This window comes from Mobula birostris, chromosome 7 (genome assembly GCF_030028105.1).
Source record: "Mobula birostris isolate sMobBir1 chromosome 7, sMobBir1.hap1, whole genome shotgun sequence".
Classification (NCBI taxonomy): Eukaryota; Metazoa; Chordata; class Chondrichthyes; order Myliobatiformes; family Myliobatidae; genus Mobula; species Mobula birostris.
In genome coordinates, this window is record NC_092376.1 from 5,406,861 (window position 1) to 5,431,748 (window position 24,888).

General features: G+C 45.6%; 1 protein-coding gene across 9 annotated transcripts in view; it reads left to right on the top strand.

The window, feature by feature from the left end:
- Window positions 1–24,888, top strand: part of LOC140199979 (arf-GAP with Rho-GAP domain, ANK repeat and PH domain-containing protein 1-like) — a 290,953-nt gene that overhangs the window by 151,527 nt on the left and 114,538 nt on the right. For 8 of the 9 annotated variants that reach the window (XM_072262527.1, XM_072262524.1, XM_072262526.1 and 5 more), the window contains 4 exons: window positions 886–1,028; window positions 9,732–9,841; window positions 16,602–16,684; window positions 22,110–22,313. In XM_072262527.1, the coding sequence (XP_072118628.1) occupies window positions 886–1,028; window positions 9,732–9,841; window positions 16,602–16,684; window positions 22,110–22,313 (540 nt within the window). The remainder of the gene's footprint in view (window positions 1–885; window positions 1,029–9,731; window positions 9,842–16,601; window positions 16,685–22,109; window positions 22,314–24,888) is intronic. The other variant, XM_072262532.1, reaches the window with a different exon arrangement.

Sequence of the window (24,888 nt, forward strand, 5' to 3'; positions counted from 1 at the left end):
TACTTGAATTTCCAGCATCTGCAGATTTCTTTGTGTTCTGATATGAGTCTCTATTGTGGACTGAGAGTGGGAAGGGGACAGGGAGAGGGGAATCATGGTTGGGAAAAGGGGGAAGGGGAGCAGGAAGCACCAGAGAGATGTTCTGTAATGATCAATAAACCAATGTTTGGAATCAGATAATACTGCCTGGTGTCTCAGGGCAGGGTGCTTGTACCTGCACCACCCGCTACCCTTGGCACACCTTCTCTGCCACCTGTTCCACACCCCTCCCATGGCACTCTGCCCTCACTCAACATCCTTTGCTCCCAAACTCGCTCTCTGCTCCACGTTGACATGTGGAAAGGCCTTGGGCACCCTAGACATGTATATGTGCCTAAGGCTTGTGCACAGTACTGTCCCTGTGGAACTACATTCTTGTACTCCCGGGTCCCTCTCTGGGATGCCAAACGTTGGGTCCTAAGGAGTGTGCGATGGGATGGTGCATACAGGAACCATTATCAGTTGAACATCGAAGATTTCTGTAACATGTGAACAGCGAGTTGCTGGTCTCCATCCTCGTTGCAGGAATGATCTCTCCCTTCCTCACTGGGGGTGAGGGAGAGAGACTGCCTGTCTGAAACGCTGGGTTGCGGACTGCAGTTTTTGATGGACTCTAGACTGAGGCCTGTTTGATTAAGGTTTTTGCAATTGCTTGTATGGGGTGGGGGTTGAGGGTTCTTCTGCAGGTCAAGTGGTGGGAGGGGGAGGGTTGATCCATTTGTTGCGGCTTGTGGGGGCGGGGTGGCTTTGTGGTTCTGATGTTTTGTTCATTCATTCTTTGGAGTTTTTTGAAGCATTGCCCGCCTTCCGGGAATTATAACTTAGTTCTTCTGTTCTTACATTTAGCACCACACCTAAAGCGGACTTGGACGAACTTAAGGCCAGACATCGGAGTCCCCCTTTGCTCATACCACGGGCCAGTCTCTCTCTGCAGCATCATAGTGGCCCCAGACGTCCTGCGAGAAGTCAGTTTGACCTGCCGAAGCACTGTGAGTACAATTACAGCCTGGCGCGTTCCCTCTGGAGATTTCAGCGTTAGCAGTAACCAGGATATCAATTTCGACGGGAAAGAGAAAAGGCAATGTTACGATAGTCATGGGGGATTTCAGTATGCAGCTGGATTGAGAAAATCAAGTTGGTGCTGGATCCCAAGAAAGGAAATTTGTAGAATGCCTACAAGGTGTTTTTTGTTTAGAGTAGCTTGTGATGAGCCCACTAAGGGAGAGGCAATTCTGGACTGGGTGGCGTTTAATGAACCAGATTGGATTAGGGAGCTTAAGGTAAAGGAACCTTTGGGGGTACAGTAATCATAATATAATGGAATTCACTCTGCAGTTTGAGAGGAAGAAGATGAAATCAGATGTATCATTAGTAGAGTGGAGTAAAGGGATCTACATAGGCTTAGGAGAGAAGCTGACTGAGGTTGACTGGAAGGGGACACCAGCAGGGATGGTGGCAGAACAGTTATGGCTGGGGTTTCTGAGGGCCATTCAGAATGCACAGGATGGAAACATCTCAAAGATGAAGAAGTATTCTAAAGGGACATTGAGGCAGCTGTGGGTGCAGAGTCCCCCTACGGCTGTGTAAGGGGTTTCTTCTTTTATGTTACTGCGTATGTTAATCAAAATGGTTTCTTTGTTATGTTAAATGCTGGTAAAGTCTCTAGCTAGCACTTTGCTTGGGTTTTCGTACAGATAACAGAGTAAATGAGCCAATGGGTGTCCATGTTATTCTTTCTGGGGGTGATAGGGTGTCTCAAATGACTGGGAACGATGGGCTTTTAGCGGGGAGTCGGACGAGAGACCAGGAGGACGACGGACGTGCGGGGAAAGCTTAGGTTGATCACTCCGCGTGGTCCCGAGCCGCGAGTCGACGGGGTCAGGGTGGTCCCGAAGAGGCCCCCGAGCTCCAATGTTTGCACAAAGAAATTGAACTTTAATAAGTCTGGCGCCTTTTCCATTCCTTTTTTGTATTGAACTTCTATTAATCTCATAGATTTAGTAATATCTATAAAGTGTAATTGGTAAAATGTACACTATGTGCTGGCTGATGATTGATGTTTGAAGCTGAATCTGGTGGCATTTGTACAGCAACCATCGTAACCGGGAGACCAGGTGGGCGGCGAATGGGGTTTCCCCGAGATAAATACGAGCCAATATAGCTGAGCGTAACATTTGTTACTCTGAATAATGACTATACTGCTTCGGATGCCATTGGGGGGATGTCATACCACAGTGATTGGGTCACTCCACTCTTTAACAAAGGAAGGAGACAGAAGGAAGGAAATTATAGGCCAAAGGAGAGTCAGTGGCTGTTGTTTACTTGGACTTTCAGAAGGTCTTCGATAGGGTGCTGCACATGAGGCTGCTTAAGGCCATAAGATATGGGAGCATAATTAGGCTATTCAGCCCATTGAGTCTGCTTCACCACCCCATCATGGCTGATTTATTTTCCATCTCAACCCCATTCTCCTGCCTTCCCTGTAACCTTTAATGCCTTGATCAACCTCCGCTTTAAATAAACCGGATGACTTGGTCTCCGTAGCCATCTGTGTCAATGAATTCCACAGATTCACCACCCTGTGACTAAAGAAATTTCTCCTCATCTTTGTTTGAAATAAACACCCCTCAATTCAGAGGCTGTGCCCTCTGGTCCACTTTACCCAGACCTTCAATATTTGATAGGTTTCAATGAGATTCTCCCCCACCCCTCATTCTTCTAAACTCCAGTGAGAACAGGTCTAGAGCCATCAAACACTCTTCATATGTTAACCTTCCATTCCTGGGATCTTTCTCATGAACCTCCTCCTAACCCTCTCCAATGACAGCACACCTTTTCTTGTACAAGGGTCTCAAAATTGCTCACGATATTCAAAGTGCGGTCTGACCAATGCCTTATAAGCCTCAGTTCCACATCCTTGTTTTTTTCCTCTAGTCCTCTCAAAATGAATGCTAACATTGCAGTTGATTTCCTTTCCACAGACTCAACCTGCAAGTTAGCCTTTAAGGAATCCTGCACAAGGACTCCCAAGTCCCTCTGCTCCTCTGAATTTTGAATTTTCTGCCCATTTAGAAAATAGTCCACACCTTAATTCCCTCTGCAAAAGAGCATGATCATGCCATGCAGGGCAGTGCATTCTATCTTCCACTGGATTTCCTAGTCCCCCAATCTGTCTAAGTCCTTCTGCCGACACTGTGTCCTCAGCCCTACCTGCCCCTACACCCATCTTCGTGTTGTTTGCAAACTTGGCCGCAAAGCCATCAATTCCTTCATCCAAATCATTGGCATACAATGTGAAAAGAAGTGGACCCAACAACTATCATGTTTGCTGTTGTGTGCTGGGGCAGCAGGCTGAGGGTAGCAGACACCAACAGAATCAACAAACTCATCCGTAAGGCCAGTGATGTTGTGGGGATGGAACTGGACTCTCTGACGGTGGTGTCTGAAAAGAGGATGCTGTCCAAGCTGCATGTCATCTTGGACAATGTCTCCCATCCACTACATAATGTACTGGGTGGGCACAGGAGTACATTCAGCCAGAGACTCATTCCACCGAGATGCAGTACAGAGCATCATAGGAGGTCATTCCTGCCTGTGGCCATCAAACTTTACAACTCCTCCCTTGGAGGGTCAGACACCCTGAACCAATAGGCTGTTCCTGAACTTATTTCATAATTTACTGGCATAATTTACATATTACTATTTAACTATTATGGTTCTATTACTATTTATTATTTATGGTGCAACTGTAACGAAAACCAATTTCCCCTGGGATCAATAAAGTATGACTATGATCCCTTCGGAACACCACTCATCACTGGCAGCCAACTAGAAAAGACCCTCTTTATTCCCACTCTTTGCCTCCTGCCAGTCAACCAATCTTCTATCTGTGTTAGTATCTTTCCAGTAATGTCAGGCATGATTTCCTCTTCAGTAAACCATGCTGACTGTGACCTACTTTGTCAGGTACCTCCAAGTACCCTGAAATTTCACCCTTAATAATAGACTCCAACATCTTTCCAACTACATCTTAGAAAGAGGTGACATAGGGTCGGAAGGTGTCGAATCATTGTGGATAGACCTAAGGAACTGCAAGGGTAAAAAGACCTTGATGGGAGTTGTATACAGACCTGCAAACAGTAGTAAGGATGTCATCTACAAGTTAAAACGGGAGATAGAAAATGCAGGCCAAGAGGGCAATGTTAGAATAGTCATGGGGGACTTTAGTATACAGGTAGATGGGGAAAATCATGTTGGTGCTGGATTCCAGGAGGGGAAATTTTTAGAATATCTACCCAACAGCTGTTTAGAGCAGCTCATGGTTGAGCCCACTAGGGGATCGGCTATTCTGGATTGGGTGTTGTACAATGAACCAGAATTGATTAGAGAACTTAAGGCAGAAAAACTCTTAGGGGAAAATGATCATAATATGATCGCATCCACCCTGAAATTTGAGAAGGAGAAGCTAAGGTCAGATGTATCAGTATTACAGTGGATTAAAGGGAATTACAGAAGCACAAGAGAGGAATTGGCCAGAATTGATTGGAAAAGAACACTGGCAGGGAGATCAGCAGAGCGGCAATGGCTGGAATTTCTGGAAGCAATTCAGAAGGCACAGGGTGTATGCATTGCAAAGAGAAAAAAATATTCTAAAGGTAAGATGACACAACTGTGGCTAACAAGAGAAGTAAACATAAAAGCCAAAGAAAGTGCATACAATAGAGTAAACATTAGTGGGAAGTTAGAGGATTTAGAAGCGTTTAAAAACCAACGGAAGGCAACTAAAAAGTCTTTAAGAAGGGAAAGGTGGAATATGAAGGTAAGCTAACCAATAATATTAAAAAGGATACCAAAAGTTTCTTGAGGTACATAAAGTGTAAAAGAGAGGCAAGTATAGATATTGGACTGTGGAAAGTGATGCTGGAGAGTATTAATGGGGGACAAGGAACGGGCGGATGAACTGAATAAGTATTTTGCATCAGTCTTCACTGTGAAAGATACTAGCAGTATGGTGGAAGTTCCAGGTGTCAGGGGTCACAAAGTGTGTAAATTTACCATTACTAGGTGGAAGGTTCTTGGGGAAACTGACAGGTCTGAAGGTAGATGAGTCACCTGTACTGGATGGTATATACCCCAGAGTTCTGAAAGAGGTGGCTGAAGAGATTGTGGAGGCCTTAGTAATTGATCTTTCAAGGATCACAAGATTCTGGAATGGTTCCAGAAGCATTTAGTGTGTGTGTGTGTGTGTGTTGTTTTGGTTTTCCAGCATCTGTAGAATCTCTTGTGTTGAAAGCAGATAAATCCCAAGGAGCTAATGTTTAACATCCTCCAGTTTTGTCAGAGGTATATTTAGAGATAAGGGCTGCTCTGGCTAATGTCTTCCAAGGACTTTGGAATTGTTCCTGAACAAAAACTGTCAGTAATTTTAGAGAAGCAAGGAGCTAATGCAAAGCAGGAAGTGAAAGAAACTATTACTTGTGAAGATATTCTATTCGAGAAGATAATCTCATAATGAGGTGACCAGAACTGAACACAATATTCCAAGTGTGATCTCACTAGGGTTTTATAGAGCTGCAACATTAACTTGAAATGGGATTGCCCGAAACCAACATGGACTTCTGAAGGGAAAAGCAGGAATAACAACTGTGCAGGAATTCTTTGAGGATATGATTGCTAAAAGAGATAAGAGTTGGATGTGGTATTTTGATTTTTGGAAGCCATTTTGAGGGTTCACACAAGGTGGTATCATGTATTGAGGTAAGAACATGTGAAATTAGAGCATAAGACATTAGACTTGGGAGCAGAATGGCCTAACACACCACCAGGTTTGGGAACAGTTATTACCCCTCAACCATCAGGTTCTGAACCAAAAAGGATAAATTCATGCAACTTCACTTGCCCCATCATTGAAATGTTCCCACAACCTACAGACTCACTTTCAAGAATTCTTCATCTTATGTTCTTGACATTTATGGCTTGCTTATTTATTATTAATGTTTTGTTTTTGTATTTGCAGTTTGTTGCCTTTAGCAATCTTGTCATGTACAGTCTTTCATCGATTCTATTATGTTTCTTTGTATTTACTGTGAACGCTGATGAAAAAGAATCTCGAGGTAGTATGTGGAGATGTGTATATACTTCGATAATAAATTTACTTTCAACTTCGAGCTTGAACTTAAAAGTTCAAGGTAAATTTATCATCATATATGTTACCATGTACAACTCTGAGATTCAATTTCTTGTGGGCATACTCAACAATCCATAATGGGATACGGGTTTTCTCCGCCATCCGAAGGTAGGGCGTTCCTATGAAGCGGTTCGTAAGCCGAAATGTCGTAAAGCGAAGAAGCAATTACCATTTATTTATATGGGAAAATTTTGTGAGCGTTCGCAGACCCAAAGATAACCTACCAAATCATGCCAAATAACACATAAAACCTAAAATAACACTAACATATTGTAAAAGCAGGAATGATATGATAAATACACAGCCTATATAAAGTAGAAATACTTTTCCACAATCGTTACTGAACTGTTCTCCGTAGCAAAAATCTCACGCAAGCGCCGTCAGAAAATCTTACACAAGCGCTGTTGGCAAAAACACGGTGCAAGCGCTCTCCAGTAACCTTTAGGCTATGAAGCTGCCAAATCATACCAAACAACACGTAAAAATACACAGCCTATATAAAGTAGAAATAATGTATGTACAGTGTAGTATCACTTACCGGAATCGGGAAGACAGCGCCGAGCACACGGATGATGGTGTGTTAGACTGAGTCATCGCAGGTTGGGTGGTGCAGTGGCCCTCACTCTCCAGGCCGCTGAGTGATACATTGTAGCGAAGCGTGCAGGGGTGCAGCGGTAGCCGGGAAGTACACAGCATATCTTTAAGAAAAAAGCCGAAACAAACATGCTAATTAATTAGGTGCTGCCTGACACGTAATTGTCAGCCCAGATCAGTGCCGATTTCCGATTGCGTCGTCTCTGTTCTGGGCTGACAATTACGTGTTGGCGGCACCTAATTAATTAGCATGTTTATTTCGGCTTTTTTCTTAAAAGTGTGCTGTGTGCCTCCCGGCTACCGTTGCATTCTCCGCAAATTGGTATCTGTCCGTGGTCTGGGGGTTGGGGTGGTGGGACACTGGGGTGTCATCTCGTCATCGTCTGTTTCCATTAGAGCAGGTGGCTCATCTTCTCCTATGACTGCCTGCCTCGATGTCAAAGGTCGAGGTTCGTCATCTGCTGTGGCTGATGTGGAAGGCTTGCTTGACTGCTGGGCCTCGCGCATTTTTCTATCATACAGTTCTTTGTAAGGACTCAAACCATCTTGCAAATATCCCCTAAACCTACATACCCTTTCAAAATTAAAGTCGTACTTTATCATTGCAGTGAAAATCTCACGCAGTTGCTTCACGTTCAGTTTGCTACTGCATTCGGTTTCGATTGTTATCCTTTCTTCTTCCAATTGCATCAGCTCTTCATCTATCAGTTCTTGGTCATGGGATGCCAAAACCTCTTCAAACACCTTCTGAAAGTGAAAACAGGGTACTAACGTAGGTCTTTTGTAACAGTGAGGTTTCGTAAAGCGAATGTTTGGAAAGCGGGGGACACCTGTAATAACCATTGTAGAATCAATGAAAGAATGCACCAACTGGGCATTCAACCGGTGTGCAAAAGACAATAAATGTGCAAATCCAAAAAGAAATGATAACAATAAATGAATAACCTTGGAGTGTGGGAGGCCGAGGGGGTGATGTTATAGAGGTGTCTAGAATCTCGAGGGACAGAGATGAGTGAATAGCTAAACTCTTTTCCCCAGGGCAGGGAAGTCCAGAACTTCTCTGAATAAACCCAACAGTGACAGCCATCATGGCAGCTTCCCGAAGGTGGCGACAGCGGTGGAAAGATTGGCCAGGAAGGTGTCTGGCCTTTATTTGTTGCATGGGAATAGATTTCACAACATATGGCAGTGATATATGTCCGGTGGTTCTAATTCTGCATTTCTAATTTGAGGCCTATAATATAAAAACTGGGATATTAGAGGTATTTAAAGAATAGCTTTATTTGACAGGTACAGTGAAATATAATCTACCAACTGAGTCTGAGGATGCGCTGGGGGGCAAGTGTCACCATGCTTCCAGCATGTCTACTAACTCTACTTGTATATCTTTATTGCCTTATGCACTGTGGTACCATGAAAAACCACCTTTTCCACACGCTATACATACAGATCACTTCATCATTAGTGCACTGAGGTAGCAGTCATGGTCATACTTTATTGATCCCGGGGGAAATTGGTTTTCATTACAGTTGCACCATAAATAATAAATAGTAATAGAACCATAAATAGTTAACTAGTAATATGTAAATTATGCCAGGAAATTATGAAATAAGTCCAGGACCAGCCTATTGACTCAGGGTGTCTGACCCTCCAAGGGAGGAGTTGTAAAGTTTGATGGCCACAGGCAGGAATGACTTCCTATGACGCTCTGTGTTGCATCTCGGTGGAATGAGTCTCTGGCTGAATGTACTCCTGTGCCCACCCAGTACATTATGTAGTGGATGGGAGACATTGACCAAGATGGCATGCAACTTGGACAGCATCCTCTTTTCAGACAGCACCGTCAGAGAGTCCAGTTCCATCCCCACAACATCACTGGCCTTACGGATGAGTTTGTTGATTCTTTTGGTGTCTGCTACCCTCAGCCTGCTGCCCCAGCACAGAACAGCAAACATGATAGCACTGGCCACCACAGACTTTTAGAACATCCTCAGCATCATCCGGCAGATGTTAAAGGACCTCAGTCTCCTCAGGAAATAGAGATGGCTCTGACCCTTCTTGTAGACAGCCTCAGTGTTCTTTGACCAGTCCAGTTTATTGTCAATTCGTATCCCCAGGTATTTGTATTCCTGCACCATGTCCACACTGACCCCCTGGATGGAAACAGGGGTCATCGGTACCTTAGCTCTCCTCAGGTAACACAATAACAGAATGCAGAATAAAGTGTTACAGTTACAGAGAAAGTGCAGTGCAGGTAGATAATGAGGTGTAAAGGATGCGATGAGGTAGACTGAGGTCAAGAGCCTATTTTATCACACTAGGGAGTTGTTCAATCGTCTGATAACAGGCCGTAGAAGCTGTCCTTCAGCTTGGTGGTACGTGATTTCAGTCTTTGTATCTTCTGCCCAATGGGAGAGGGGAGAAGAGAGAATGCCTGCTGTGGGTGGGGTCTTTGATTACACTGGCTGCTTTACTGAGGCCAGTGGGAAGTGTAGACAGAGTCCATGAAGAGGAGGCTACAAGTGACGTGCTGGGTCTGTCAGAATTCTACAGTTTCTTGCAGTCACATAAAATTTAGAGCAGTACAGCACAGAAACAGGCCCTTCGGCCCACAATGTGATGCCAGACCAAATAAATTAGTAATCAAATGGTCAGCTGAGCTAATTTCCTCTGCCAATGCGATGTCTATATCCTTCCACTTTCCTCACGTTCCTGTCATGGAAAGAGCGGTTGCTGTTATGGATAGGATGCTTTTGAACAGTTGGTGAGGGTCAGAGGGGACATGCTGAATTTCCTTAGCCTCCTGAGGAAGTAGAAGTGCCGATCCAGCTTTCCTGGCCGTGGTGTTTCCTGGTCGGCCCAGTCTTCTGCATCCCTGTGTTTAACCTCCGATGTGTTTCCTCGCTGACAGATTCGGCTCCGTTGCCGTTTTCGGGATGCGAGCAGAGGTCCCCAGATGACAGCTTCGACCTCCCCGCTGAGATGAACAATAATGATAATGCTGGTCAGAGCCCATTCTCGGTGAGGTCACCCATCTTGTTACCCTTACTACTTGGCTGGTGGCTGGGTGGTGTGTGTGTGTGGGGGACGGTGGGGGGGAGGATGGGAGTGTTGGATTGGGAAGGGTCCCACGCTCCCGATCTTGGTCAGTGGCTTTGGGGAATCAGAGCCCACACGGAAGCTTCTAGTGGGGAAGTTGGAAGCTGGTGGGTAGGGCCACTTTGGTGATTACAAGGGACGCTGCCACCTCGGATGCCGCAGTAGCGTGGCAGTAAGCATGGTGCTGTTATAGCTTTGGGTGTTGGAGCCCAGAGTTACTGCTCTCTGATAGAGGCCAGTGTGCCAAAACCTCTTTTTACGACCCTTGTTAGAGAAAAGATGGGGAGGGGTGAACGCGGGTTGGAAGAAGTTACCAGAAGTTAGCAGTGCTTCGCTTGCGAGTCTGTTGAGGTTATCTTTTGTATCTAGTGCTCTCTGTATGGCCTCTTCTCCATCGGTGACACCCAACATGGATTGGTTGACCACTTAATTGTCTGCCTTGCTCTGTCTGTCGTGAAAGGACAGACCTGGTGGCTACACATTTCAATTTGACTTCCTGGACCCTGATAACATGTTGGTCCATGGCCTCCTGTACTGCCAGCACGAGGCCAAACTCAGGTTGAGGGAGCAACACCTCGTATTCCGTCTGGGAAAATTCCAACCCGATGGCAAGTTTCTTCCCATTCCTACTTTCTCTACCCATTTCTTGCTTCCCTCTTGCCTCTCTTCTTCTCCTCAGCTGCCCATCACCTTCCTCTCGTGGCCCCCCTTCTCCCCTTTCTTCCATGTCCAATCCCCTCCTATCATATTCCTTGTTCTTCCACCTATCACCACTGAGCTTCTTACTTCATCCCCACTCCCCCACCCACCTACCTTCTGTCTCACCTGGTCTCACCTATCACCTGCCAGCTTGTCCTCCTCTCTCCTCCTCCCCACCTTCTTATTCTGGCGTTTTCCCCCTTCCTTTCAGGATCAGTTTAATATCACCGGTGCAAACACGAGGAAATCTGCAGATGCTGGAATTTCAAGCAACACACACAAAAAGTGCTGGTGAACGCAGCATCTCTAGGAAGAGGTACAGTTGATGTTTCGGGCTGAGACCCTTCGTCAGGACCAACTGAAAGAAGAGATAGTAAGAGATTTGAAAGTGGGAGGGGGAAGATCTGAAATGATAGGAGAAGACAGGAGGGGGAGCGATGGAGCCAAGAGCTGGACAGGTGATTGGCAAAAGAGATATGAGAGGATCATGGGACAGGAGGCCTTGGGAGAAAGAAAAGGGGGAGGGGGGGAAACCCAGAGGATGGGCAAGGGGTGTATAGTTATGATATTCTCATGATCTTCTCATATCCCTTTTGCCAATCAACTGTCCAGCTCTTGGCTCCATCTCTCCCCCTCCTGTCTTCTCCTATCATTGCGGATCCTCCCCCCCCACCCCCCCACTTTCAAATCTCTTACTAGCTCTTTTTTCAGTCAGTCCTGATGAAGGGTCTCGGCCTGAAACGTTGACTGTACCTCTTCCCAGAGATGCTGTCTGGCCTGCTCCGTTCACTAGCATTTTTTGTGTGTGTTGCTTAATATCACCAGTGTAATGTGTTAACTTTGTGACTGCAGTATAATGTAATACATAATAGAGAAAAAAGCAAATTATTGTAAATGTTTTTACAGTAATTCATATTTCTATTATTATCTATATATATATTTTTTTTCTCACCCGTTATGGGTGGTGTGTTATGTGTATTTTTCCCTCAAACTCAGGTCCTCTACCAGAGGCCTCGGAGTTTGAGGGTTTGGCACAGTATCCTTGCTGTTCCTAGTAGTGCTGTCTCCTGCACCGAGATCCCAGATGTTGTTCCCGGGATTTGTTGGAGCCACTCTCCCAGTCCAGGTGTCACAGCTCCAAGTGCTCCTATCACCACTGGTTTTAACATTCCGCATCCTTTCTATCTGTTTTTCAAGCTCTGGTATTTCTCCAGCTTTCCGTACTCTTCCTTCCTGATGTTACTGTCACTTGGGATTGCCACATCCCGAATGTTGCTGCTTTTCTACTGTTTCTTGTCCAGTATTACTATGTCTGGTTGATTGGCCAGTACCTGCCTGTCAGTCTGTATTTGGAAGTCCCACGGGATCTTAACTCTGTCATTCTCCCCTATCTTCTTGGCTGTCTCCCATTTGGACTTGGGGGTGTCTGATCCATACTCAGCCCAGATGTTCCTGTGCACAATTCCTGCAACTTGGTTGTGCCGTTCAGAGTATGCTGTTCCTGCCTGCATCTTGCACCCTGCTGCAATGTGCCGGATGGTTTCAGCAGATTCCTTGCACAGTCTGAGATTCCTTGAGTTTCGTCTGGTGTGATAAACCCCTGCTTCTGTTGCTCTTGTGCAGCCATTAGCAGCGCCTCTGTGCTGTCCCCCAGTCCTGCCATTTCCAGCCATTGGGAGGACTTCCTTTTGTCAGCCTCCTCTGATATCTGGCGATGGTACGTCTCGTGCAGTGGCTTGTCCTGCCATGGCCTCTGATCCTCTGGCTCTGCTTCACCCACTTCCATTTCCATGTCCCCTGCCTGCTGTCTGACGTATTCTCCTAGCAAGTTGTCCTTAAGAGCCATCTTCCTGACATGTTTATGGATGTTTCACATTTATTCCAGGACTGTGGCCTTGCCACTTTCAAGTCTCCGTCCTCCTCTATTCCGGAGGGTGTACAGTGGCTCGATGTTGGACTTTGGATGAAATCCTCCATGTGTTGTTAGTAGTTTCTGCGTCTTGATGTTAGCAGCTTCCAGTTCGTTCCTTGGCCAGCACACTATTGTGGCTGGGTATTTGAAGACTGGTAGGGCGAACATGTTGATGGCTCTGATCATCTTCTTCCCATTCAGCTGGCTTTTTAGCCTGTCTCACTCTTTGGAGTTACTTGGACGTTATAGCCTTCCTTGTGTCCTCATCGTGGCTTCCACGTTCCGTGCCTGCAGGATCCCTGGGTATTTGTAGCTGCCCTGTACATTTGGAGTGTGGCCTTCAGGTAACTCGACTCATTCAGTCTTGATGAGTTTGCCTCTTTTCACTGCCATCCGGCCGCACTTTTCCAGTCCAAATGACGTCCTGATGTTTCTGCTGTGCACCTTGTCAGATGGATCGGTGAGTCAATGTCTCTTTCATTTCTGGCATACAGCTTGATGTCATCCATGTACAGGAGGTGGCTGATGGTCACTCCACTCTTGAAGCTGCACCCAGCTCTGCTCTTTGAGATGATCTGTCTGAGGGGGTTCAAGCCTGGGCAGAGCAGCAGTGGGGAGAGTGCATCACCCTGGCATATTCCACATCTGATGCTCACTTGTGCTATTGGCTTGGAGTTAGCTTCTAGCATTGTCCTGCAACAGCCCATTGAGTTCTTGATGAAGGTCCTCAGTGTCTTGTTGACCTTGTGCAGAGACAGGCATTGAGTTGTATGCTTTCTGGTAGTCAATCCTGGATATGCTTAGGATGGTTTGCCTGGTCCTGGAGTCTCGCAAGACGGCTTTGTCTACCAGTAGTTGATGCTGAGAGCCTCTGGTTCCATTAGCAATCCTCCTCTGAGCAGAGTGCAGGAATGTACACACACGTTCCTTCAGCTTGGGGGCTGTGACGCCCGACCAGAGCTTCCGTGTTGTTGACGGGCAGGTTATAGGCCGGCAGTTTGATGGTGTTGCTGCTTTGTGAGGATTCCTCAATATGAGTACTGTCCTTCCTTGAGCTAGCCAGTCAGGATGGGAGCCTGCTTCAAGCCGCTGGGTCATCTGAGCTGAAAGAACACACTTAGAACGAGATCCATTCTCGTGCTCAGTGTTCAGTGTTGCTGTACTGAGGTAGTGATTGGGGTTGTACCGGTTGCTTCAAGAACCCAGTGGTTGAAGGGAGGTCGCTGTTCCTGAACCTGGTGGTGTGGAACTTCAGGCTTCTGTACCTCCTGCCTGATGATACCTGTGAGAAGATGGCACAGCCTGGAATTTCCATCGCTTCATTCTACAAGGTGAATCAAAATCGGGTTTCATTTCACTGGCATATGTTGTGATAGTTGTTGTTTTGCGGCAGCAGTACATTGCAACACATAATGATTTAAAAAAAACTATAAATTACAATATGAAATATTTACTGTATATAAAAATCGAATTAATTGTGCGAAAAGAGGAAAAAAATAGTGAGGTAGTGTTCATGAGTTTGTTGTCCGTTCAGAAATCTTATGGTGGAGGGGAAGAAGCTGTTCCTGAATTGTTGAGTGTGTGTCTTGAGGCTAGCAATGAGAAGAGGGCATGTTTTGGGTGATGGTGGCAGCCAAATTTTTTGAGGAATCGAAGTTTGAAGATATTTTCGATGCTGGGGAAGCTAATGCCCATGGCGAAGTTCCTGAGTTAACAATTTTCTGCAGCTTTTTCTGATCCTGTGCAGTGGCCCCTCTGTACCAGACAGTGACGTAACTGGGTAGAATGCTCTCCATGGTACATCTGTCTCGGGTGTAATATAAAGGATGCAACACCATAAGACATAGGAGCAGAATTAGGCCATTCAGCCCATCAAGCCTGCTCTGCCATTCCATCATGGCTGATTTATTTGCCCTCTCAACCCCATTCTCCGGCCTTTTCCCCTTAACCTTTGATACCCTTACTCGTTAAGAGCCTATCAAGCTCTGCTTTAAATATACTCAATGGCTTGGCCTCCACAACAGTCTGTGGCAATGAATTCCACAAATTCACCACCCTCTGGCTGAAGTAACTTCCGTTCTAAACGGGTGTCCTTCAGTCCTGAGGTTGTGCCCACTGGTCCTAGACACACCTGCTACAGCAGGGGTCCCCAACCTTTTTTGCACCGCGGGCCAGTTTAATATTGATAATATTCTTGCGGCCTGGCCGACCGGGGTGGGGGGGGGGTGGTGTTAATCACGACCAGAATATAGGCGAAGCTATAAGTCACTTATAAGTGGTTAATAATACACTCAATTTCATTTCTAAAAGGGTTTATCTCACAAATTTAATATTAAAACACACAGCGCATTGTTTCCTCCCATGAATATAGTGATAAGTCAATTATAAGTCACTTATAAGTCAATAGCAAAGTGACGTTTGGATATTAAACACACCGCATATTTTCCTCTATGAACATATAAATCAGTGCCAACACACCAATATTGCTGAGTCAGTGGGAGCCCTGGGCTTGTTCCCCTGCAACAAGACGGTCCCATCGAGGGGTGATGGGAGACAGCGATACTCGAAGGGGGTTCCTTATGTCCAGTCTATTCCGCAATTTAGTTTTCGTTACATTCATTGCAGAAAATCCTGCTTCGCAGAGATGTGATGTTGGAAATGGAAGCAACGTTTTCAGTGTTTTCGTTGCTATCTCAGGATATTCAGCCTTGACTTTGATTCAGAATGCCGGCAGAGATGTTATGTCAAACATACATTTCAGCCCACCGTCATTTGCAAGCTCGAGGAGTGGATCTTCTTCCCACGCTGACATGGATGATTCACCGTGGACATTCACAAATGGGTCACGGACCCATTCCTTTGCACGTCTTGGGTCATTTGCGGTTGGGAAGTAACGCTCGAATTCTGTCGACAGCGAAGATACATGATTGTGCACCAACTGTGAGAAAGACGGTGCAGCCTCAGTCTCCTCAAAATCCCAGCTAATGTTGGGAACATGTCAAATATGCCCCTGTCCACTCACCGTCCCCACAGTTCCAGTTTGGCTTTGAAAGCAGACACTTTATCTGCCAACTTGAAGACAATTGTCATTCTCCCCTGAAGTGACAAACTGAGTTCATTGAGCAGGTTGAAGATGTCACACAGATAGCCACTAAGTACGACGCTCTCAGAGCAGCAGAATTTGTGGAGGTGGTGGCTCTCAGCACTTGCTTCTGTCCCGCTTGCTCATGTTTTTTCCTCAAAAAAAGCTCAACAGGTTTGTCTTTAAGTGCAGGGTGCTTGGACTCAAGGTGCTGAAGCAGTTTTGAGGGCTTCATTGCCTCATTAGAAAGCTTGACTCCACATATCACACACAGGGGGCTTGGAGCATGCGAGTCGCCGGTCGCAATAAAGCCTTATTTTATGTACGACTCGTATTTTCTGTTGGAGGAAGCTTTCTTTTTGTCTTGGCAGTCTCTGCCTCAGCTGTCTCCGCGTTATCATCATCGTTCGGCCTTTTATGTCCCCTACCATCTCTTCCAAAGAAACTCTCAAGCGACGTTTTTCACTCATACTGACTGATGACCTCGTGTGGGTAATGACCTCGCGTGGGTAATGACCTTGCGTACGTCCAAGTTCAACAGTGGACGTGCCAGGGAATGAGGGAAGGTGCCGCTGACGCGTATCACTTCATACCGCCAAATAATATCATTTCCTCGCAGCCCGGTAGCACATGCTTTGCGGCCCAGTGGTTGGGGACCACTGTCCTATAGGAACCACCTTCTCCACGTCCACTCTATTAAGGCCTTTCAATTTTTATGAGATAGCACTTAATTCTTAAAAACTCTAATGAGACCAGGCTCAGAGCCAGCGAGCACCCATCGTATGTTAATTCAGTGATTCCTGGAATTATTCTTGTGAGCTCCCTCTGGACCCTCTCCAAAGGCAGCACATCCTTTTTCGATATGGGGATAGATATCGCGCAGAATACTTCAAATGTGGTGTGACCAATGCCTGATTAAAATCTCAAGATAAAGTACACAGAAATGCCTTTGTAAGTTTGACAATGCTTTTGGCTGGTTGGTTTGACAGGAGAGAGACAGCGCTGGGGAGAGCCCGAGTAACTTCTTCAGTGACGAGGACAATGCAGATGACTATGAAATGATGATCAATTTGTAAGTACAATTGGTGATTTTTTTCCTGCTAAAGGGGCTCCCTGGGATATATCTGCTGATTGGAAGGCATTCTGGTTGGGTCGATTGGCTGTTTTTCACAGAAGTGCTACACGTGCCTATTCACCTCCTCTCTCGTCTCCATCCAGGGCCACATACAGTCCTTTCAGGTGAGGCAGGACCTCACTTGTGAAACTGTTGGGCTCGTCCATTATATCTGATGATCCTGATACTACCTCCTCAACACTGGTGAGACCCGTCAGTAAATTGGGGGACTGCTTTGTCGAGCACCTCCGCTCCATCCACCAAAAGTGGAATTTTCCATCGGACAGCCATTTTAATTCCTATCCCCATTTCCATTCTAACCATGTCAGTCCATGGCCTCCTCTTCCTCCTCTGGGTGGAAATGGGGAACATCTTATTCTGTCTAGGTAGCCTCCAACCTGATGGCATGAACGTTGATTTCTCCTTCCGGTAATTTTTTTCTCACCCTTTTCCCTCTCCTCCTATTCCCCACGATGGCCTCTTAACTCTTCCTCTCATCTGCATATCACTTCCCCCTGGTGTTGCTCGTCCTTCAGTTTCTCCCACGGTCCACTCTCCTCTCCTATCAGATTCCTTCTTCTCCAGCCCTTTGTCTTCCCCAGTCTCCTGGCTTCACCTGTCACCTTCTTGGTAGTTCTTCCATTCCCTCACCCCAGCTCTTTATTCTAGTTTCTTCCCCCTTCCTTTCCAGTCCTGAAGAAGGGTCTTGGCCCAAGACGACGCACACAGAGAAAGGCAGAGGCGCAGGCAGATGGGCAGGGACATACATGCGGACAAGGACAGAGAGAGAGACAGACAGACAGAGACACTATGTACTCAGTAGCTCTTTTTTACATACCTCTTGTACTTCATTAAGTGGCCACTGAGTGTACATTCATAGTCTTCTGCTTAGCCCATCCACTTCAAGGTTCAATGTGGTGTGTTTAAAGGTGCTCTTCTGCACAGCACTGTTGTAACGTGTGGTGATTTGAGTTACTGTCACCTTTTCATCAGCTTGAACCAGTCTGGCCATTCTCCTCTGACCCCTCTCATTAACAAGGTGCTCTTGCCCACAGAACTGCAGCTCACTGGAGCTTTTGCACCATTCTCTGTAAACTTGAGACTGTGGTACATGAAAATCCCAGGAGGTCAGCAGTTTCTGAGATAATCAAACCACCCTGTCTGGCACCAACAAGTGGTCAAAGTCACTTAGATCACATTTCTTCCCCATTCTGACGTTTGGTCTCCTGACCATGTCTGCATGCTTTTGGGTGATTCTTTAATGAGGGGCACTTTTGACTACTTGTAATTCTGATAAATGAAATTTCTTGAAACTTTTTTTTGTTATGTTATAACCTTTACTTTAGGCTCTGGAATGAAGTCCAGAGCTTGGCATTCACCAACCTTTAGAGAACTTTTATATTTTAAAGTGTTTTTGCAGAGTTTTCATAGATGTGTGTCATTACCATCGCACCATCAAAATACTGAATTTAATTTAGAATGAAATGACAGGGATCAAAATCAATCCTGCAAATAAAAATCATGCCCTTTAATAAAATTTGTTTAAACTCATTTTTAAGTACGTTCAGAATATATTTTTAGAGACACATTTTCTTAAGCGTGCCAATATTTTCCTTGGCTAAACAACAAAACATCTGTTTACTGATTAGACAATTGGAGTTTTAACCCTTTTTGATAGAATGCTGATTTTTGGCATCAAAGCATTTGACTTCAAATGAGCTCAATAAATAAAACTTTACTTTCCATCAAAATATGCGCTGTGATGGTAATGACAAAATACATTTGACGTTGACAAACAGTGATTTTAGTTTAACATTAACTCTGACAAAGCATCTGTCCAATAGAAAAAGCAACAGTTACAATTAAAAATACATCCACACAGTCTGCATTATTTATCAAAATCCCATAAGAGATCACAGTTTTTAAGGTAGGCAGCCAGAGAACGTTGTTAAAAACATCCACGTGAAACAGGAACATAGGGAGGCGAGCTAAACTAGGAATTGTTTAGTCTTGTTTAAAACAAAAACAAAAATGCCTACTAAACATCTGCCTAACCCTCCCCACCTCTGTAATAAGCAGCAATTTAAATAGAGATGATTATTTTTCAACTGTCCATGAGAGAGAGAAAACACTTTTTTTTTAACACTGACAAAACTAAGAGTAAACCTAGCAATTATCGGCCTGTGAGTTTGACGTCAGTGGTGGGTAAATTGATGGAAAGTATTCTTAGAGATGGTATATATAATTATCTGGATAGACAGGGCCTGATTAGGAACAGTCAACATGGATTTGTGCGTGGAAGGTCATGTTTGACAAATCTTATTGAATTTTTTGAAGGGGTTACTAGGAAAGTTGACGAGGGTAAAGCCATGGATGTTGTCAATATGGACTTAAGTAAGGCCTTTGACAAGGTCCCACACGGAAGGTTGGTTAGGAAGGTTCAGTCGTTAGGTATTAATATTGAAGTAGTAAAATGGATTCAGCAGTGGCTGGATGGGAGACGCCAGAGAGTGGTGGTGGATAACTGTTTGTCAGATTGGAGGTCGGTGACTAGTGGTGTGCCTCAGGGATCTGTACTGGGTCCAATGTTATTTGTCATATACGTTAATGATCTGGATGATGGGGTGGTAAATTAGATGAGTAAGTATGTAGATAGGTGGAGTTGTGGATAATGAAGCAACACACATCAAAGTTGCTGGTGAACGCAGCAGGCCAGACAGCATCTCTAGGAAGAGGTACAGTCGACGTTTCAGGCCGAGACCCTTCGTCAGGACTAACTGAAGAGTTAGTAAGAGATTTGAAAGTGGGAGGGGGAGATCCAAAATGATAGGAGAAGACAGGAGGGGGAGGGATAGAGCCAAGAGCTGGACAGGTGATTGGCAAAAGGGATATGAGAGGATCATGGGACAGGAGGCCCGGGGAGAAAGACAAGGTGGGGAGGGAACCCAGAAGATGGGCAAGGGGTACTCAAATAGGAAGTTGCTTTGTAATAATATGTGATAAACATAGTCTTGGATTAGGACGTATAAATCTTTAAATTGCTGTCATTTCTGGACATCAAAATGTCATCCTTTTGCCATGAAAGTCACTTGCTCCCCTGTCACTTCTCATTTCCATAGCAACCACATTACTCGGTGTTTGAAGAAACTTAATTGGTCTCTCAAATGTGTGTTGGTAATGACGGAAGTGTTGGGGACAGCAGATCTTGGTCCTAAAAAATGTACAAATTGTATTTAAAAAAAACCCACATGAATTTGTCATGTGTTTTAAAAGTTCTTGTGAGAAAATACAAATTAAAGGTTTCATGAATTTAATGCTTATTACTTTATTTTGAAGACAAAGTTATAAGAGTCTGGGCAGAAGACCAACCCCAAATAATGAAATTCTGGCACATTCAAGTTTTAACCTGCTTAAAAATTAAGAAAATATTATTTATGAAACATACTGAAAAAAGTTTAGAGCTACTATTACTTAACTTTTAAAACTACAGTACTTGTTTATGTAAAACACATTTTTCTTGAAAATCTATCCCCAGGACAGAGAAGTTATCCTAATTCAAGAATCACCCTGTTATGCATTGAGTTGCTGCCACATGATTGGCTGATTAGATATTTGCATTAACGAGCAGATATACAGGGGTATCTAATAAAGTGGGCATTGAACGTAGATTGAGGTTTGGATTTATTTATCATGTCAACATCGAAATATCCACCAAAATGTGTCATTTGTGTTAACAACCAACACAGCGAAGGGATGTGCTGGGGGCAGCCTGCAGGTGTCTCCACACGTTCCAACACCAACATAGCAGGCCCGCAGTGTTCAGCAGAACAGCACATCGCAGACATCCCACCTCTCCTGGAACTTCCCAGAGTCTCCCGCATATTAATAGTGGCTCCCTGATGCCCGCAAATTATATACAATATCACGGAAATCAATTTTTTTGAGAGCGAGCGAGAGAAAAGCAAGAGAGAGCGCGAGAGCAACCACGAGAGAGAGAGAGCGAGCGAGCGAGAGAAAAGCAAGAGAGAGCGCGAGCGAGAGAGAAAGCAAAAGAGAGAGAGAGAGAGAGCGAGCGAGAGGGAAAGCAAGGGAGAGCGCGCGAGTAAAAGCGAGCGACCATGAGAGAGGGGGAGAGAGAGCGAGAGCGCGCCATGGCAGAGTGTCCCAAAGAAAATATAAAACGTACGTCACCCCAGACTACACTAAAGTGTACCCCTGCCTAATAGGGGTCGAAATAATGACAGTGTTGCTCGCTGCACTGTTTGCAACAGTGACTTTTCTATTGCCCATGGTGGGTTAAGACTGTAAAAGACATGTTGAGGTGAGTTTAACAGGTGTCATTCATTCATTAGCATAGTTAACGTTATTTAAACTAGCTGGCTAGCTGCTAAGGAGCTACTCTATTGCAGACATCCCACCTCTCCAGGGATGTCTCCCACAAATCGATGGTGCTACCTCCCTGAAATGAGTTTTTGCAGGGTGGGGTGTCTGACAACGACAACAGCAAAACATTCCCTTTCTCACTCTCCCAACCTCCCACTGATTCACCCTCTCACCCACACACACACAGCCTCCCAAACCCAGGACAGGTCCCAGACACTGTCACTCACAGACATTTAAACTAACCTTCCGTCCCTGGCCTGGACAACACATTTCACTGCAGGTTTCCCTGTGTGTAACAAATAAAGATAATCTTTATATTTCTTCCTTACATTCGGGACATTTAAAAGACTCTTAGCCAAATGGATGAAAGAAAAGTGGAGGGTTATGCAGGCAGGACAGGCCCCTTATCCACTAAAAGATTTGCTAGTATTGGGAGAGGGTCCAGAGGAGGTCACAAGAATGATTCCAGGAAGAAAAGAGTTAATGTATGAGGAGCGTTTGATAGCTCTGGGTCTGTACTCATGCTCTGGGATCTAATTGCAGCCTAATGAACATTGAAAGGCCTAGACAGAGTGGATGTGGAGAGGATGTTTTCTGTAGTGGTGGGGGGGTGGGAGTCTAGGACCAGTGGACACAGCCTGAGAATTGAAGGATGTCCATTTAGAACGGAGATGAAGAATTTCTTTTAACAGGAGACTCTGGAATTCATTGCCATGGATTGCTGTGGGGGGGGGGTCAAATCATTGGGTAAATTTAAAGCAGAGATTGAAAGGTTCGTGATTAGTCAGGGTGCCAAAGGTTATGGGGAGAAGGCAGGAGAATGGGTGTGAGGGGGATAATTCAGCCTTGGTGGAATGGTGATGCAGACTCGATGGGCTGAATGGCCTGATTCTGTCCCTGTGTCTTCTGGAGCGGTTAGATTGATCTTGGTGCAGGTTAAAAGGTTGGCACAACAGTGTACACTGCTGTAATATATTTTCTCTGTTCCCATCTCTCTCAGGCCTCACCTGTGCTCCAGTTCTGACAACCTTGGACTGGCCACGCTGCAGGAAGATGAGGCAGCGGACAAGGAGGAGAGCAGTCCCTCCAAGAGGGCGGCCGACGTCCCGATGTCCCCACACCCTCCCTCCAGCCGCGCTGTGGACACTAGTCAGCTCTGCCCTCTCATCAAAACCGGGTGGCTGGACAAGAATCCACCGCAGGGGTAAGGAGCCAGCCGAGTGTTGGGCACGTGCTGGAGAGTTTGTGGAAGGCATTCACCAGCATGATGTCTCGAATACAAAAGCAAGGATGTCATGCTGAGGCTTTAAGTCGTTGGTTAGACCACATTTGGAGTATTGTGAGCAGTTTTGGGCCCTTTATCTGAGGAAAGATGTGCTGGCATTGGAGGGGGTCCAGAGGATGTTCACAAGAATGATTCTGGGAATGAAAGGGTTAACATGAGGACCGTTTGATGGCCCTGCGCCTGTATGTGCTGGAGTTCTGAAGAATGAGGGGTAACTTATTGCAACCTATTGAAAATTGAAAGGTCTGGATAAAATAGAGGTGGAGAGGATGTTTCCTTTCATGGGTGGATCTAGGACCAGAGGTCACAGTCTCAGATTAGAGGGACGTCCATTTAGAACAGAGATGAGGAGAAATTTCTTTAGCCAGAGGGTGGTGAATCCGTGGAATTCATTGCCACAGTCTGCTGTGCAGGCCAAGTCATTGAGTATATTTAAGGTGGGGGTTAATATGTTCTTGATTATCAGGGTATCAAATGTGACAAGGAGAAGGCAGGAGAGTGGGGTTGAGAAGGATAGTATGTCAGCCATGATGGAATGGTGGAGCAGACTTGATGGGTCAAGTGGCCTAATTCTGCTCCTATGTCTTATGGAATTTGGGGAGAGTGATGTTGGATTAGTGTGGAGAGCGATGTTGGTTTAGTGTGGAGAGTGATGTTGGATTAGTGTGGATGGGTCACGATGCCCGGCATTTCATTTGAGCCTCTTTCCGGGATATGGCACCAATGTGGGTCTGTGGTCCTGTTCAGACCAGATTGGGAGAAGGTGGCAGACATCCTCCCATGGATAATTGTGGTGGTTCTACAGTGTCCTGTGTTAGACCCTGATGCTTTTGTGATCCAAATATTCTTCGAAAGTGAAGAACGAGGAGTAAAACTTTCTGCTTCTGGCTGTTGTATTTAATGTTACAAGAGCAGAAAGCGAGCAAGAAAGAACAAAGAAAAAGACAAAGGAAAAAGGCAGTCGTGGTCATCTGATTCTCAGAGAAGAGATGACAAAATTCCAGTGATAACAACTAACCCATGAAACAGCAGGATTCATGCAGTGTGACACCTGCTACTGAAAACTAAGATGCAACTGTATCGTAATTATTGGAAAATTCACTGAATTATTAAATGTAAATAGTGGTTATCCCTCACTCATCACCTACTGGTTCCTGACTTGCCTCTCCCCTTACTCCCAATCATCTTCCCTCTCCACGCTCATCCTGATGTATGGTCTTGATCAGAAACGTCCGCACTTCACTTTCCCCTGACACAAGCTTCTTGAGCTGCTGTGCTCCCTCGGCAATTGTTCATTGTCCAACCGTGACGTGTGGGTTCGGCTCAGTGAGTGGTGGGCACGTTATGTTGGCACTGGAAGTGTGGCCACACTTGCCCAGTGCAATCCTCGGACTGTGTTGGTCATTGACACAACCTGTATGTTTTGTGGTGTTGGATGTCTGTCGTATCCAACAATGACAGGAGACCTGTGAGGGAGAGATTTTAACGTGGAAGAGCTATTGCACTGGGACAGTTCCACTCTCTCAGCCTCGGACGTCCAGATCCAGTAGCCGTTATAACTGGGGTCTTGGTTGCAGTGGGTGACCATGATGTGTTCTGTGCCTTGTCATGCCTGTCGCTCTCCATGGAGCGTTGTAGAACCATCTTCCTGCCCGTTGGATCTCACTGTAGATCTTATCTGCACAGTGCACCATAGCTGACTTTGCACGCTGGGACAGGGATGTCCCTTTCTCCCCGGGGTATGAGGCCCGCTGGCTACTCTTATCTGGTTAGCCCGCCTATCGAAACGGTGTGCCGCGATGTGGCCGCCTATCGAAACGCTGTGCGGGGGTGTGGCCGCTGTCACGTGCAAACGGCTACTTGGAGCCACAGGTGAGAATTGAGTGGTGGGGACCAGGGATGAGTGAGCTGCCCCAGAATGGACATAACAAGCCCCTTCACCAGAGTGGCAACCCCTTCCTGGACATCCCATATACCCCACATGTTTATAAACACAAGCAAGCATAAAGTTAAACTACAAGGGAAGTAACAATTCTACACCCCATTCCAGCATTACTCACCATAGGAAACATTTCATTTGAATATCCTGTCTCTTCCCACTTGCTGACACACGAACACGGTGAACTTGGAGCCTGCCCGTCGGTCAAGATGGTTATGGCTGATCAATGCTGATCTCAATCTTTCTTCTATGCCAGTTCCCCAGAACCTGCAATTCAAAGTTCAAAGTAAATTTATTATCAAAGTACATACATGTCACCATATACAAACCCTGAGATTCATTTCTTGTGGGCATACTCAGTAAACCTATAACGATATCTCGGATCGAGTTCTCAGTATTCTCAGGAGGGAGGGTGAGCAGCCAGATGTCGTTGTCCATGTAGGGACCAATGACGTGGATAGGAAGGAGGAGGAGGTCCTGCAAAGAAAATTTAGGGAGTTAGTTTCAAAGTTGAAGGACAGGACCTCCAGGGTTGCAATCTCAGGATTGCTACCC